General features: G+C 37.3%; 1 protein-coding gene across 6 annotated transcripts in view; it reads right to left on the reverse strand.

The window, feature by feature from the left end:
* Positions 1-17360, reverse strand: part of PHKB (phosphorylase kinase regulatory subunit beta) — a 199208-nt gene that overhangs the window by 92681 nt on the left and 89167 nt on the right. For all 6 annotated transcript variants that reach the window (XM_021094236.1, XM_013998279.2, XM_013998278.2 and 3 more), the window contains 5 exons: positions 11996-12091; positions 10403-10600; positions 7764-7821; positions 6598-6675; positions 4473-4631 (listed from right to left, as the gene is read on the reverse strand). In XM_021094236.1, coding sequence (XP_020949895.1) covers positions 4473-4631; positions 6598-6675; positions 7764-7821; positions 10403-10600; positions 11996-12091 — 589 coding nt within the window. The remainder of the gene's footprint in view (positions 1-4472; positions 4632-6597; positions 6676-7763; positions 7822-10402; positions 10601-11995; positions 12092-17360) is intronic.

Here is a 17360-nt window from a genome sequence, read left to right on the forward strand (position 1 = left end):
AACAATGCATAAGGTTGAAAACTTGTGCCTGTGTTCTGAGTAGCATGATGAGGTTTGGCCCTGTCTGGCTCACATCTGGTATCCCCAACCATCCCAAGATCTCCAATTATGGGTATGGTCTGCTCCTGACATTTGCCATTGACACAATCAAGGCTCTATGATCCAGGATCATCAGACCTTCTTCTGACATCTCCTCAAGGTCAAGGAGCCTAACGCTAAGGCACGAGGCCTACGTCATTCACCACACTTCATGTTACCATGTAGGCATTTTATCATCTCACATCATCACAAGAAGTGGGGTGAATACAGTTCAATAAGATTTTTTTCTTGAGAGACCGCATTCACATCACTTTTAATATAGCATATTGTTATAATAATTAGTTATTACTGTTAATCTCTTATGGTGCCTAGTTTATAAATTAAACCATATCATAGGTATGCATGTATAGGAAAAAACACAGTACATACAGACTTTGGTGCTAGCCATGTACTCAGGCATCTGCTGGGGGGGGGATCCTGAAATGTAATCTGGTGGATAAGGGTGGGGGTGGGTATTATATATCAACAAGACAAGCTAAAGTCTAGAGGTCAGATTTTTTTTTTTTTTTTTTTTGTCTTTTCTAGGGCCGCCCCTGCAGCATATGGAGGTTCCCAGACTAGGGGTCGAGTCAGAGCTGTAGCCACCGGCCTATACCATGGCCACAGCGATGCTGCGGGATCCAAGCTGCATCTGTGACCTACACCACAGCTCACGGCAACGCCAGATCCTTAACCCACTGAGCAAGGCCAGGGATCGAATGCGTAACCTCATGGTTCCTGGTCGGATTCATTAACCACTGAACCACGATGGGAACTTCTAGAAGTCAGATTTTTTTTTTTTAAAGCTAAACAATTGATATAATTTTTTTAAAAAAAAATTGAATAATATATTAAAGTTAAATAATGGCTTTGAGGAAGTTTTAAAGTTAATGAGATTAACTCTAGTTTAACCTCAGAAAAATTTCAAACTAAAGATCATGATTTTTCATTGACTTTTGTGTGATAAACACTTTTATAGTTATTTCTGCAAAAAAATTTGAAAAGGCACACTGCTCTCTGCAGACTTATCTCTAACATGGATAGTTTCTAAACTTCCAAATTTAAACAACAATGAAAAGTATAACTAATGATCATTTTATTCTAAGACAAGTCAAATGTATCTTAAAAATGTCTTATCTGGTTTAAAATAAATATGTTTATGATTTACCTACTTTATAGCAAACACTGATTTTCTAAAATTTTCTAAAGAAAAAAATACTGTAATAATTAACTATATTCTAAGAACACGGTGGATAGTTCTGGCCTTGGAATAGGGAACAGCGTATTGAGTCTTTCTGTTCTAACAAGGGAGTAAAAAGTCACATAGTTTTGTTATATGATTATTCACTAAGACATACACAGAAGAAAATATTCTTATTGGATTTCACCAGACACAAACTGGTCTGTATTAGTGAAAGCCATATATTACAGAATATTTTAAAAGATTTACTGTTCTATTATTTTCATGTTAATTCAAATTAACTGCCCACAAAATGCTGTTAATCAGACATCCACCTGAGGCTCCTCTAATGAATAAATAAGACTTAGTTAATGCAGGATCTGTAATTTTAATAACATTCATGGAAGTTTGATAGCTCTTGGAGGGAAGAGGCAAGTATAAAATAGTCAAGAGCAACCAAAGGATTCAATCTTCTGAGATCTTACTCATTTTAACCAGTAAGTTGTTAACCAGATGACACATAGCTAGGTCAGAGGGCTAATTAATACACAACATCTCTTTTGTAGCAGGAGATAATTATGTGGTTTTGTAGTTTGCAACATACCTTTTGCATGTTCTCTACTGTGTTTTTAGAAGTGGAGCAGGCAAAACAGAAACTGACTGCTTCTTTGAAGACTCTTTTACAAAATGGTCGTGAAACAGAGATGAAGGCATGACCTGAGCTGTTTCTGTTTACTCTGGTCTTAACATAAGGAAAAGTTACCTACGCTCAAAATCCATCTATATTCAATACATTTATTTTGAAATAAGGAAGATCCAATGTCGTTTTAATGATTGATACTGTTTTCAGTCTTTTTTTTAAAAAAAAGCTCATTTGCTTATGTAGATTATGGTCAATTCTGCATTCCCATTCATTAGCCTTCTCAATTTTATCCAGAGGCTTTGCTCACACAGCATCTTTCTAGCTATATCAACCCCAGGCTGGATACACATAGCAAAAAGCACAATGAAGAAAGTTTAGCTGTCAAATCCCATATCCCAGGTACCAGTTTTCAGTCTCAGACTCACTGAAAAATTTCATCATGCTCATTTGTAATTTTCAAGTTCTTGCCCTTAAGTTAACTAGTCCTCTACCAAAATATGTTTTATTTAGCTAAGTATCAACAAGGCTTCTTTGTATTCATGCTAATGAGATGGAAATAAAATTCTAACCAGAGATAATCTTACCAACTTGGCTTGACTCTTTTTTTTTTTTTTTTTTTTTTTTTTTGCTGCACCTGCAATATGCAGAAGTTCCTGGGCCAGGAACTGAACCTATGCCACCTACACCACAGCAGTGACCCAGGCCGCTGCAGCAACAATGCCCAAATATTAACCTGCTGCTTAACTTGAGCTAAGAAAATTGCTTCATGTATATATATTTCTTACTTAGGAAAATCTTAAAGTAAAAGATTTTTATTTATTTATTTATTTTTTTGGCTTTTTGCATTTCTTGGGCCGCTCCTATGGCATACGTAGGTTCCCAGGCTAGGGGTCGAATCTGAGCTGTAGCCGCTGGTCTATGCCAGAGCCCCAGCAACTCGGGATCAGAGCCTCATCTGCAACCTACACCACAGCTCAAGCAACGCCGGATCCTCAACCCACTGAGCGAGGCCAGGGATCGAACCCACAACCTCATGGTTCCTAGTCGGATTCGTTAACCACTGAGCCCTGATGGGAACTCCAGCAAAAGATTTTTAAACCTGTGTAAATAATATCAACTCCTTATCAAAGAGCTGTCCCTTTAAAGATGAAAATTTTTCTACAGTTTCTTAAATTAACATTAAGTATATACGGAGGCTCAGAAAATACAGAAAGGAAATGGGCAAGCTGAAAACAACATTAACTTAATTTTTCTTCTTCAGTTAGCTTCTGTCTGATCTTATACGTTATTTGTATAAAACTTGTATTGGAAATCTGGACTTTGAAATATTCTTCCCTAAGGGAATGTAAAAAAAGAAACCAAAGATGATTACTCTTACAGCACAAACAAATTTAGCAGTTATACAATGATACCAAGAACAACAATGACAATAACAGTATTTCACACAGCAAGCAGTTCTTTTAGTGCAGGTACTGTATTCATAATGAGCCTGTTTCAAAAGGTTTGCATAGAAGAATTCTGACTGATATGATAACATTTTTGATGGAAATGCTAATAATATTTAAAACTTTAGCAGGAATGGTATAGGAAGACGCATCATGCTTTTCTGTGTTCATTAAATTAGCTTCATTTTAATGTGTCCAAAGGCATTTCAGCTGAAATTTTATGAGAAGCTGCAAAACAATTCTTTAAAGAATTATGAATAATGGTCCCAGTAAGCCTCCACCTGAGTAAATTGCCTATGCATTTATTGGAAACAAGGGAATTTTGAGATAATCAATTCCTTTTGGCACGTGGTTTACTAAAGGCTATGCTCAAGCATGACTGTAACATTAAACCAGGTGAGTTCTCTTGTGGCACAGCAGTTAAGGATCCACTGTTGTCACTGCAGTGGCACAGGTTCGATCCCTGGCCCAGGAACTTTCCCATGCTACGAGCGCACCCAAAGCAAACAAACAAAAAGCTTTAAAAAATCAGAACTGTATTACATTTATAAAAGAGATGCCAAGGGAGCTCCTTTCAAGGCTCAGGGGTTAATGAACCCGACTAGGATCCATGAGGATACGGAGTTGATCCCTGGCCTTGTTCAGTGGGTTAAGGATCCAGCATTGCCATGAGCTATGGTGTAGGGTGCAAATGCGGCTAGGATCCCACATTGCTGTGGCTGTGGCTGTGGCCAGCAGCTGTAGTTCTGTTTCGATTCCTAGCCTGGGAACTTTCATATGCCAAGAGTGTGGCCCTAAAAAGCAAAGGGGAAAAAAAAAAAAAAAAAAAGAGGGGGAGACTCAAAGTTCTCATAGCCTTCTGCTAGAAACCTATCCAGTAAACAGAATGGAACCCCCAAATGATCATAATGGTACCCACACCTATTTGACTTTCTTCCCAGAAACTGTCCATCATCATGCAGTGAAAAAGACACATTAATGTCCTTTAACATGTTAAGACACTTCCTCAAGACCTCTTAACAGCATGAACTACCACCCAAATCCAAGAAAAATGTCAACAGAGACAGACTTATTTCTAAAGACTTGATAATAAGAAAAGAAAGTTTCCCGAATCTTTTTCACCTACCAAGGAGTTTTGCAATGATATAAAGGGCTTGTCCCCAAAGAAACAGTTTTCCATCACGGCCACAGTTGCTAGGAAATCGCTTCTGACTACCAGGGTTTCTTTTTTCATATTCTACAAAATCGGCTGGCACATAGTAGTACTTTGGTATGACAGGATAACCTGTGGATTTAAAAATAAACATTTAAAATATATCAAATCATTGTCCTCTCCAAATTTTCCCTTTGAGAAACTGCAAAGCAGAAAGAGAAAAAGGTTATCTAATAGAAAATTAGAAATTCTGACTCTTTTCAGAAATTCCCAGTGAAAAAATGTGGAAAAAGCCTCTGCACTTTAAAACTAATGTGACAGCATATGTTATGTGTTAGCCAACGTGTACATAATCTCCTTTAACATTTAATTTTAATACCTTTAAATGAATCAATATACAGTGTGCAAATATTTAGAGCCACAGAAGAAGCTCTCTGTAATAGGATTAGTCTGTGAAAGTTTTACAAATGAGATACCGTATAATCTCAAGTGAAGAATTATAACCCCAAGCCACTGTTTAGAGCAAAGAAATCCTCATTTCAAACATTAAGCCCATTATCTCCTCTTGATATCATTGAAGAGGAAAAAAATCCATCTTCCCCCTGTGACCAACCCATGTAAAAATATTTCTTGGTAGAAACTAATAATTACTTTAAGACTAGAATCTTTGTGGATGATATAAAGGGGGAAATCAACATTCTAACAATACTACAGAAGACGTCTTGCGATATCAGTCTGCAGCAAACTTGGGCTGTAAGTAATAAGACTTAGTTTAACTTTTCTAATAAAATTATACAGATTCCCCTAAAATTTGCTTTATTCTTCAGGCAGCAATCATGATAGTTGCATCCAAAATAGTAAAAAGGCCTACGATACACAGAGCACAGTTTGAACATCAATCTTTCAACATGGTTAAGCCTAAAGTCTGATATGTGAACTATCACCTCAATGTATCAAGGATCTACCACTGACTACAAAAAGGTCTGATGCAAGGGGTTTTAAATATATTCATTATGACATTCGTTACATTATTTCTCACACTGGACAAGTGGTTATTCGGAAAATGAGGACAATAATAACTGGTTTTAAACATGAGCACTTATTTGGATTTCAAGGTTTAACCATAAATATTTGCTACACTGACATTACAAGTATTTTAAAAGGTGAGCACATACTACAAAGTATCTACTCTAAGATACTTGCAGAGCACTCTACAGAAGATCACCGACTTCTTATGAGACAGGAATGGGGCCTGGTGCCATGACTGCCAGTTTGTACATCGTGTCCGTAAGATTTTTTTTAATCAACACACCCACCATAAATTTTAACTTTCAGATAAATATGTCTTCAAAGCTGTTCACTCATGACAATATTTTATCAGTTTACTAACACTTCCAAACACCAAAGATCTCTGGAACTTCTCCTTTGGAATTCCTTTGAGAATCTGTTTTCTAGTTACACAGAAAAATCCGTGACATTCCTTTATGATCCCAACTGGTGTTTCATGAAAACCAATATGTTACTCATAAGCCTGGGCCTTTTGACCATTTCTAAAATAATAAATCCATCCTCAGAGGATAACATTTTAGAACCATGGGGAACATTCAAAGTAATGTATAGAAAGCCCTGGAAACACCTCCAAAGAAGAGGATAGAAAGTTCACGGCAATGGTATCACCTTCGGGCTAGGGCAGAGCCTCCTTAAGTGGCCCAGGGAAGTGGGCAACACTTAACAAAGTGTTATTTCTGGTGACCTGGATAAAAATCAGTCACTTTATATTACTGTCACACTATATATGGTGAAGGAGTTTCACAGCAGGCAACAAATGAAGACTCTCTGCCCATCTGGCAAACTCCTGTGTAGTTACTATAGCCATGACCACCTAAACTTCATCTCCATCGTCCAGCCCAAGGAACTTCTTTTATAAAAGCAAATGAATTATAACCACTTAATAGATTATTCTAATTCCTGAGGCTCCATTCATTTTTTCCAATTTAACATAAACTGTTCTCCTTAAAAAGGAATCATTTATACATTTCAAAGGAACATTAGGGAATAGTGATATAAAACATGTCTTGAAAAAGCATTCCAACTATACCTTCTGTGGTGTGGTGAAGTACCGGAGTCAGAAGATCTTGATACTCTTTCACTTGCTTGGGATTGCCTCTAAAAACACCTAAAATGTAAAATAGAAAATCCAATAGCAGAGTTCCTATTGTGGCGCAGCAGAAACAAATCCGACCAGTACCCATGAGGATGCAGATTCAACCCCTGGCCTCACTTAGTGGGTCGGGGATCCAGCGTTGATGTGAGCTGTGGTGTGGGTTGCAGACATGGCTCGGATCTCGTGTTGCTGTGGCTGTGGCACAGGCTGGCAGGTATAGCTCTGATTTGACCCCTAGCCTGAGAACTTCCATGTGCTTGCAGGTGTGGCCCAAATAGGAAAAAAAAAATTCAATAGCATCTGAGATGAATAAGCACCACATAAATTATATCTTAGACAAAAAGATTAGCCCAATTGTAATTATTTTGGTAATTTTCTATATAAATAATAACAATAACATTGAGAAAAGGTAATGCAAATAAATGCATATGATATTTTTTCAGGGTATCGATTTTAGAAGGTCACATTAGCCTCTAGAATTAAAAACTGAATTTTAACTGAAAGTTCTCTATTCTTATCTGTAAATGTGAGACACATCCACAATGTCACAAATTACAGTATTCATGATTTCTATTCATAAAAATTCTTGTAAATATGAAAATATATTTGCAACATTTAAATACTTCAAAGTATTTTTTTAAATTCCTTTTTTTTTTTCCCCCAGGGACGCACCTGCAGCATGTGGAGGTTACCAGGCTAGGGGTCAAATCGGAGCTACACCTGCCGGTTTATGCCACAGCCACAGCAACGCAGGATCCAGGCCATATCTGGGACCTACCCCACAGCTCACAGCAACACTGGATCCTTAACCTACTTAGTGAGGCCAGGGATTGAACCCGCAACCTCATGGTTCCCAGTCAGATTTGTTTCCACTGCGCCACCAAGGGAACTCCTATTTTTAAAAATTCTTTAAATGATTTAACATTAACTCAGAAAGCAGAAGAGCATATAAAAATTCAGAACAGTATATAAAATGCAGAGTAGTTAACATCACTAAGTACAGTCTATTCTGCTAGCTGAAAGGTGTCATATTTTATTTCTGCTCCTCTTTAAACTACTTACATTCTGCAGTTTAAATTTCAGGAGAAAAGCTCACTTACCATCAATCATCATGTAAAGGAAAAATATGGGAAATTCACATTCAATGCCATCAAATAGCTAAAACAGAAAATAAAATATTAAAAATTGTACCAACAATTATTTAGAAGAATTACATTAATTAGAACATATATCATTAGCATATACATACATAAAAATTTATTTATTGTAATAACAAAATTGGACTGATTTTATGTATGGCTTTATTGTTTCTTAAAAAATTTTTCTCAGAATTCTTATTATTCAAAAGCTCATTCATATAATTCACCACATAGTAGTGATTTATTCAGTAAATATTTACTAAGTACTTAGTAATGCCTGGCATCAGCTACAGGGGTCTATAAAACAAAAAGAGAGAGAACCTGCCCTAGTGGGGAGAAAGCCGTGTAAATAAACAACTGCAATGTATTACAAAAATGTGTGTAGATCAAGAACCAAGGACATGAAACATCTCAGTTTGCCCAGGGGTGGCGTCAGGAAAAATTTATATGAAGTATGCTTTAACTAGTGCTTGGTGGATTTCTCCGTGGAGATGATAAGCTAAGGGAACTCCACACAGAGAAAACAATAGTACACTAAAGAGATGCACTAAAGGATAAAGTTTGTTAAAGAAACTACCAGCAATTCAGTATTCCTGAAACAAGCAAGAAATATACAGTGAAAGGTGAAGTGGACCAAGACAACCAGGAAGGGCAAGTCATGCTAAGAGATTAAAAACTGATCAGGCCAGTGATAGGGAACCACTGGTGGACAGTGAATAGGATCAGATTTACTTGCTGGATGAACAGCTGGCAATACTGAAGTTTTAGGGCAAGAAATAAGGAGACCAAGTGGAAGGTTGCTGGGTAACAATCCAAAGAGAAAGGATGTCACCCTAAACTGATGATTCTCAACTTTAGCATTATTGGCATTTTGGGCCAAATAATTCTTTGTTGTGGGGGCTGTCCTAGGCATTGCAGGACATTTAGTAGCATCCCTGGCTTCTACCTTTCAGATGTCAATAACACCTATCAAGTTCTGACAATAAAAAATGTCTGCAGAGGAAGTTCCTATCGTGGTGCGGTGGTTAACGAATCTGACTAGGAACCGTGAGGTTGTGGGTTCGATCCCTGGCCTTGCTCAGTGGGTTAAGGATCTGGCGTTGCCATGAGCTGTGGTGCAGGCTGGTGGCTACAGCTCTGATTCAACCCCTAGCCTGGGAACCTCCACATGCCATGGGTGCGGCCATAGAAAAAGACAAAAAAGACAAAAAAAAAAAAAAAAAAAAAAAGTCTGCAGGTATTGTCAAACATTCTCTGGGGAGCAAAATCCTTCTTAATTGTGGATCACTAGCCTAAACCAAGAACAGAGAGGAAGGGATAGACTCTTAAGATGTAAAGGTGGCTAAATCTGCCAGCTTTGGTGAGTAACAAAGAAGGCTGAGTGAGAGGGAAGAGCCTGGAATGAACCTCGGGTTTGGTGTTTGGCAGGAGAGTGGGAGCTGTACACAGGCAGAGGGTAGGCCTCCTAGGGAGGATGTCCGAAAGGCAGCTGACACATGGCAGGGCACGCAGGGGGAGAAGGACGAGTTAGGATAGAGATCTGGGATTAACAGCGATTGCTAGTTATGACTGCATGGATAGCATAAAAGAGAACAGGGCTGGGGATGGATTCCAGCAGATAGCAAAGTATAAGGGAGGCCGAAGAAGAAATACCTGCGAAGAGAAAGACAGTGAGAGAGAGAGAGAAATAAGTAGAGAATTAGGAAGAGAATAAGGTCACGGAAAATAGAGAACTGCCCAAGATAGAGCACTTGGTTAGGACACACAAATGCCAATGAGAGGTTCAGTGAAATAAGGTCAGAAAAAAAGCATCCACAATGAGCCAGTGACATAAACTGACTGAAGCCAACACAGCTACTAGGAAGCGCTGGGGAGAGGAGCCAGATTATAAGGTAAAGGAATAAGTAGGAGGAAAACAAGGAGCCACACCTAGACCTCACCACGCTTTTCAGAAGTGTGACAACAAAGAGAGAGGCAATGGGAGGCAGACAGGAAGGGGTTTGAGTTTTTATTTTTAAAGATTTTCAATCTACTCCATTAAAGTAAAGTCTTCAGCAATGTGGATGGATGTTTACCTTTTTGCGGGAGGGTGTTACAGTTTTCCGGGCAGGTTAAAAACGGCTAGAATAAACCTAGATGTAGGGTATCTATCTGTATTTGAAATGTAAAATACTTTAAAACTAAATATTTAGAGGAGTATATTTCAAAGGTAAGTGTCTAAGTACAATAGAAAAATCACTCACCCAATGAATCAGCATGGCTCAATATAAGCAAATGGGCCTCAATGGTAGAAAGAGCTAATACTTACTGAGCTCTAACTATGTGCCAAGCACCATTCTAAGCTTATATATATATAAGCTTATATATATATATATGTGTGTATATATATATATAAACTTATTTAATCCTCATCAAACCTTTGATAATAGTAGATACTAACATTATTTTATCAATAAAGAATTAAACATAGAGAGGTTAATCAACTTGCCCACAGCCAGACAGTTGTAAGTGGCAGAACCAGAATTCAAACCCAAGAAGTCTGCCTCCTGAATCCATGCTTTAGACCATTCTATCGTGTTATCTGAAACATTACTTGATACCTTAATTTCAGCTGGTTTGTAGTAGCGTCTATTGGGATCTTCCAATGATGTTCTATACCCATCTCTCAAGAAACGCTTAAATCCGTATTTTCCTTTTAATTTTCTAATCACTTTATCAAGTGTCTGGTTAAAGAGAACTTCATCATCCAAGGCAAATGCAGGATAACTGATGCAAGGGAGCAGGGCAGCATCTGTGTTCTGGGGGCAGTAAGAAAAAGAAGAGAATGTAAGTGCCTGTGGTGATACGGTCAATGCGGCCCAAGGAGAATCTCAGAGATGAAAAGCCACTAAGGTAATCTAACTGACAGTGAGACTGCTGTGCTCTAAGGGATAGATAGATGTTTATATGGCAGGGTTTAGTAAGGGAGATAAAACTTTATTCAATAATGAGTATTTTCAGAAGTTCCTGTTGTGGCTCAGCAGTAGCCAACCCGATTAGCATCCATGAGGATGTGGGTTTGATCCCTGGCCTTGTTCAGTGGGTTAAAGGATCCAGCGTTGCTGTGAGCTGTGGTGTAGGTCGCAGACACAGCTTGGATTTGGTGTTGCTGTGGCACAGGCCAGCAGCTATAGCTCGGGTTCAACCCCTAGTCCGGGAACTTTCATTAGTCATGGGTGCAGCCCTAAAAAAACAAAAACAAAAAATTTTTCAAGATTCAATCAATACTGGACTCAAACTTAATACATTGTTTAAAGCATTGTGTAAAAATTTAACACCAATAATTAGTCATTACAACTGTCATAGCAATTTGATTATAACAGTGAAAAACAGAAAATAACCTAAATATCCAACAATTAGCTGAGTAAATTAGCAGCCATTAAAATTTATACTGTAGAAATGTTTACTGATATGGAAACATGTCCATTCACAGAACTAGGTTATCAAAAATATGAATAATGTCCTTGAAGTTTTGTAAAATAAAAATATTATATATATATATATATGTGTGTGTGTGTGTGTGTGTGTGGGAACATATAAACTCAAATACTGTTACCCTAAGATTATAACTAAATGATGGAATTCTTAGTGGGTATTATTATCATTTGCTTATTTGTGGGTTCTATTTTTCTTTTACATAAACTTGTATTACTTCTATAAATAGTTATTTTAAAACAATTAAATTATTCCATTTTGGGTGTTTTTCTAAGAATAGAGCCCCAAATAAGCCCTAGAAAAATTTACATTAGGTACTATATAGGCATGTAAGAGTTTATGAGACAAAGGAAAAAGGTGGATCAAATGAGTGAAAAGAAAGAAAGCAATTTTATTCAAAAGAAATTTACATAATATTTTCTACATTTATATATACAATATTCCATGACCAAAAAAAAAAAAAAATCGTTTTGGTATAATGTTGTTACTCTCCCACAAAAAAAAAAAAAATCTAGTTCTTTACTGCATGACTAGAACTCAAAGGACAAATCAGCTTTCTCTATAGCTCTGCTCACCTCCTGAACAAGAAAGACCACCATGGGCAAGAGGAGTTCTCTCCTCTAACCTCTCTGACAACCTTCTTGGAAAAGGGAACAAAACTGCATAGCAATCATCAACAACAGTTCATAATTTATTAATTTATTATAAAAATATCTCACATGAGATCTTGATTCTCTGGGTAAAAGTGAGCACAAAGTCTGCCGGTTGCGATTGTGGGCATCGAGATCCACAAATATAACTGACCAGGAACAGCCCTGGAATCAGAAAGAGAAAAACATTTATTAGATTGACAGAGAACTTTTAGAACATCGGGCATTTTTATTGAAATAAATTTCACATTATAAATCAATGTTACCTCAAATTACAAAAATAATAACATTTTTAAAAAAGACAAGCAAAAGAAATGAAATTTCATGAAAATACTAACAGTGGTTGGTTGCCTTTGAGAGTGACATTACAGAAGGTTTTTTTTGCCTTTATTTATTTTTTTGTTGTTGCACTCTCTGGATCAGAAGTTCCTGAGCCAGGGACTGAATCTGTGCCACAGCAATGACTCAAACTGCTATAGTGACAATGCCAGATCCTTAACCCTCTGCACTACAAGAGAACTCCTAGAAGATTTTTATTTTTTTAAATACTTCACTATTTCTCACTTTTCTTGCAATAAACATATTAATTTTATAATTATAAAAATAAATGTTATCTTTACCTTTCCCTATTTCTCTTTAGCTTTGTTATAAAAATATATTGATTTCAAGACTACTAATAAAGGATATTTATTTTAATAAAAATACAAAATAGTTTAACAATCCTGACAAGGAATAAAGAACTAATTTGGATTCATAAAAACTGAACTGTACAATCCTAAAAAAGAACACTGATAGTATAATCAAACTAAATGAATTTAGCTAAAACCTAGAATTAGATATAAAAAACTACTTGATTAAAATATGTAGGGGGAGGTATAAATTAGGAGGTTGGGATTAACATATGTACACTACTACATATAAAACAGATTAAGTAGCAAGGTTCCACAACACAGCACAGGGAAATCTACTCGGCATTCTGCAATAATCTCTATGGAAAAGAACCTGAAAAGGAATGGATACAGCATATGTACAACTGAATCACTCTGCTATACACCTGAAACTAATACAACATTATAAGTCAACTATGACTAATAAAATCTTTAAAAGAATATGAAAACAGGAGAATCTCAAATAATAAAAACATACATAATACTAGCTAATATTAACTATGTGTCAGACTTCAGTTTTATGCTTCACATGGATTATCTCATTTATCCCCATAGGTAAGTATTATCCCGATTTTACTGAAAAAGATGCTAAATCTTAGCATAAGAGAGATAAGGGTTCAAAATCAAGTCTCTGACACAAAAGCCCACACCTTAATTAAGTTATGCAATTAACCACACTAAAAAATATCTTTCAGAGTTCCCTCTGTGGTGCAGGAGGTTAAGAATCCAATATTGTCTCTGTAGCAATGAGGGTTCAATCCCTGGTCCAGCACCGTAGTAGGTTAAGGTTCTGGCAATGCCGCAGCTGTGGTGTAGGTTGCAGCTGCAGCTAGGATTTGATTCCTGGCCTGGAAACTTCCATATGTCACAGGTGCAACCCAAAAAAACAAAAAATCAAAACCTTTTCTTTGTCTTTTTAGGGCTGCACTACTGGCATATGAAAGTTCCCAGGCTAGGGGTCAAAGTGGAGCTGTAGCTGCTAGCCTACACCACAGCCACAGCAACGATAGATCCAAGACACATCTGTGACCTACACCAAAGCTCACAACATCAGATCTCGAACCCACTGAGCGAGGTCAGGGATCGAACCCGTGTCCTCATGGATACTAGTCAGACTGGTTACTGCTGAGCCACAAAAGGAACGCCAAAAAATTTTTTTTCAAGTAAGAAGCAAAACTTGAATTAAAAAAAACAAGTGTAACAAAAAATATTAATTAGCCTGCAAATCAAGTTTTAAAAAATTTACTATTTAGCCATTAGTGCTTTCCACATTCTATAGCATAATTGTTAAGTAAACATGGCTTTGTTCTTTTACTAGGGAGCTAGATATTTTGAAAACACAGAGGTGAAATTAGAATACAATGACTGCTTCCATGACAGGAGAATACTCAGAAAAATACATAGGGAAAGGAAGAACACCATCACGAATTTCATGTTGCTTCATTACCTTCTAAATCTCATACCAATGCTCATCAACTTCAGAGATGTATTTGCCCTGAGGATAAAATACCTTGACTGAAATTCAAAATCTAGTAAAACTAGGTGCTAGATCCAAATATTAGACTCACACTGTGTATATTTCTCCTGTTTACCCATGTTCATATATGAATATTAGCTTATAAAACAGAATTTCTCATTCATAATATTCATTTCTAAATCTTTTAATCTTGGCAATAAATGGACAAGGAATGAATGAGGCTGTCTCTCAACCAGAAAAATGCTAAATTGTCCTTTCTATTATTTGAAAGCCCCTACTTCTCATTAATACTCACAAAATTGAGTCCAATAAACCATCATGCAGCAGCCGCTACTGTCAGAGTAATGTGTCCTCTGCTTTGAGTAAAACAAGGCAGAACCATGACCTCTGCTCTTAAGGAGCTGATCTAGGTATGTACAGTCCTAAATCAGATGAATATTAAACAACAAAAAGACTGCACATAGCAGTGCATGACTATGTTCCAGGTGAGGGGCTTAAACGAGTGAAGAATAACAATAATAAGCTTGTAAAGTTAACAGGAGAAAAACAAAATAGGGAACTTGGAATACTTCATGGAGAAGGCAAAGACCAGAACTAGGATCTGAATTTTTGGGGGCAGGGGGAGCAAGCTGAGTGGTTAGAACAAAAGAGCAGAGAAATGAACGTGTATGAGATGTTGGGAGAAATGAATATTCAAAATAAAAGGACTTACAATTTATCTTTAGGCTGATAATTAATAAAGTTAATTACATGTCAAATCAGTTTACCTTGAATTTTTTAAAAGATACACTTTAAGTAGGATAATAAAGTGAAATGGCAAATTTGGCAACTCTTGCCATTATTTGATTAATATAGACAGCCAACTTCTATTTTCTGGCCACAAATAAATCATTTATCAAATTCACCAAAGTATTTATTCAGGTCTCTTCCTCTGGCAGCCTCTAAGAAATATGCACAATAGGGAATTCCCATTATGGTTCGGCAGATTAAGAACATGACATTGTCTCTGTGAGGATGTGGGTTCAATCCCTGGCCTGGCTCAGTGGGTTAAGGATTCAGTGTAGCCCCAAGCTGTGGCATAGGTCGCAAGTGTGGCTCGATCTGGTGTTGCAATGGCTGTGGCTGTGGCCAGCAGCTGCAGCTCCAATTTGACCCCTAGCCAGGAACTTCCACATGCTGCAGGTGTGACCATAAAAAGATAAAAAAATGCACAAAAGGACAAATAATATCATAATGCTACCATATTTTAACACTAAGATCAAAAGCTAGTAAACTATATTATTTGGCTGTTGTCTTTAAAAATATACCATGCTTTATGTATATGGCCCAGATTTAGAGAAGGATAATATTCACCCAAGGACATGGGCAGCTATTCAGAAGCAAATTTTTAAAAATGTCATCAAGAAGAACCTACATATGGAATTAATTATCACCTACTTTAAATTATCAGACACATTAATTTTAGGCCTGCAAATTTCAAAGGAAACTAGATATGTCTGCAGTGCTTTGAACACTCTGCATAATATGAGCAATCTCTCTAGTCATCACCTTTTAGATTCTGGCCTCAGATCATTTGTCAGTATCTTGATTTCTCCAATTAAAGACAGGAATATGAAAAGATGTTTTTTATGTATATGTCACTCCAGAGTATCTGATTAACTTTGGATATTTTTTCATCTTCAATTTCCCAAAATTATCACAACTCTGCTGTAATATCCTGACTCCATTCAAAGAGCATATTTTAAGACTGACAGCACAGTCTACTCCCAAACTGAGAATCTGTAATTTTCTAGTAAACACATTACAGGATGATTCAACCTGATGGTGAGGAAGAGCTGCACTGTATCATCTACCCAGGTCTCCATGACCACAACAAACAATTCTGAGATGGTCTATGGGCTACGGATGACACATATGACCTTAAGATGGTCTCTTTAGTCTCAATTCAAAAGGACAGGATTTGAAGGATTGTCCAGGCCTTCTTTCTCTCATTAGTCACTTCTCTGAACCTGAGCTAATGGGCTTGATACCCTCATCTAGCATCAAAGAACAGAACAAGATCAAGGTGATCAGTATATCTAAGACACATGATCTTTTCTGTTCTTCTGGAAACAAAACCACACCACCATGATCAGGAGACTTGGAGACTTGGTTCCCTAGCTCAGCATTAGGCAGTCCTTTGGCTCTGTGGCAGAGCCTGGAGACTGGTATTCTGCAGAAATGATATTTACTGATGGGAATTACCACTCTGCACCATGGCTGTTGTGGCAGTAGGCATGTAAAAAGGCAACTTTTCCTTACTGACCTAACCACAGATTCCAGTAGCCTTTCTTACTAGAAGAAATCCTACCCACATGTTGTTGAAGGAATCTTCAAACTATAGGGAGAAATGAACCTGAGTGTAAATTCTTAGGGTTTTAGAAGAACAGAGCTGAGACTCAGACACAGGAATCACAAACCTGTTGCTGACTTCTACGACACCTGCTAAATGTAAACTGATTTGCTTAAATATTGTCTAATATGTATATACCAGTATATGTATTTATACATCAGTACATATATTGTCAAATACACACACACACATAAAATATTTGGGGAGTTCGCATCGTGGTGCAGTGGAAACAAATCCGACTAGGAACCGTGAGGTTGTGGGTTTGATCCCTGGCCTCGCTCAGTGGGTTAAGGATCTGGTGTTGCTGTGAGTTGTGGTGTAGGTCACAGACACTGCTTGGAACTGGCATTGCTGTGGCTGTGGTGTAGGCCAGCAGTTGTAGCTCCAGTTAGACCCCTAGCCAGGGAATCTCCATATGCTGTGGGTGTGGCCCTAAAAAGCAATAAAATAAAGTATTTGGAACCATGATGAAATATGTGATTCTTTTATTAAGGATTATATATATGGATATATTTTTAAGTGCTCCAAATTAGGAGTTCCCATCATGGTGTGGCGGAAACAAATCCGACTAGGAACCATGAGGTTGTGGGTTCGATCCCTGGCCTTGCTCAGTGGGTTAAGGATCCAGCATTGCTGTGAGCTGTAGTGTAGGTCACAGATGCAGCTCTGATTTAATGTTGCTGTGGGTGTGGCATAGGCCAGCAACTGTAGCTCCGATTTGACCCCTAGCCTGGGAAGCTCCATGTGTCATGAGTGCAGCCCTAAAAAGCAAAAAATGATAATAAGACAAGTCTTATAATTTTAAAAAACAAGAAAGGAAGTGCAGGAACACATAATAACCAAAAAACTAAAGGCTTATTTCACCCAACAATATCCCATAAAAATTAACATTTGTCT

Source organism: Sus scrofa, chromosome 6, assembly GCF_000003025.6.
Source record: "Sus scrofa isolate TJ Tabasco breed Duroc chromosome 6, Sscrofa11.1, whole genome shotgun sequence".
NCBI lineage: Eukaryota > Metazoa > Chordata > Mammalia > Artiodactyla > Suidae > Sus > Sus scrofa.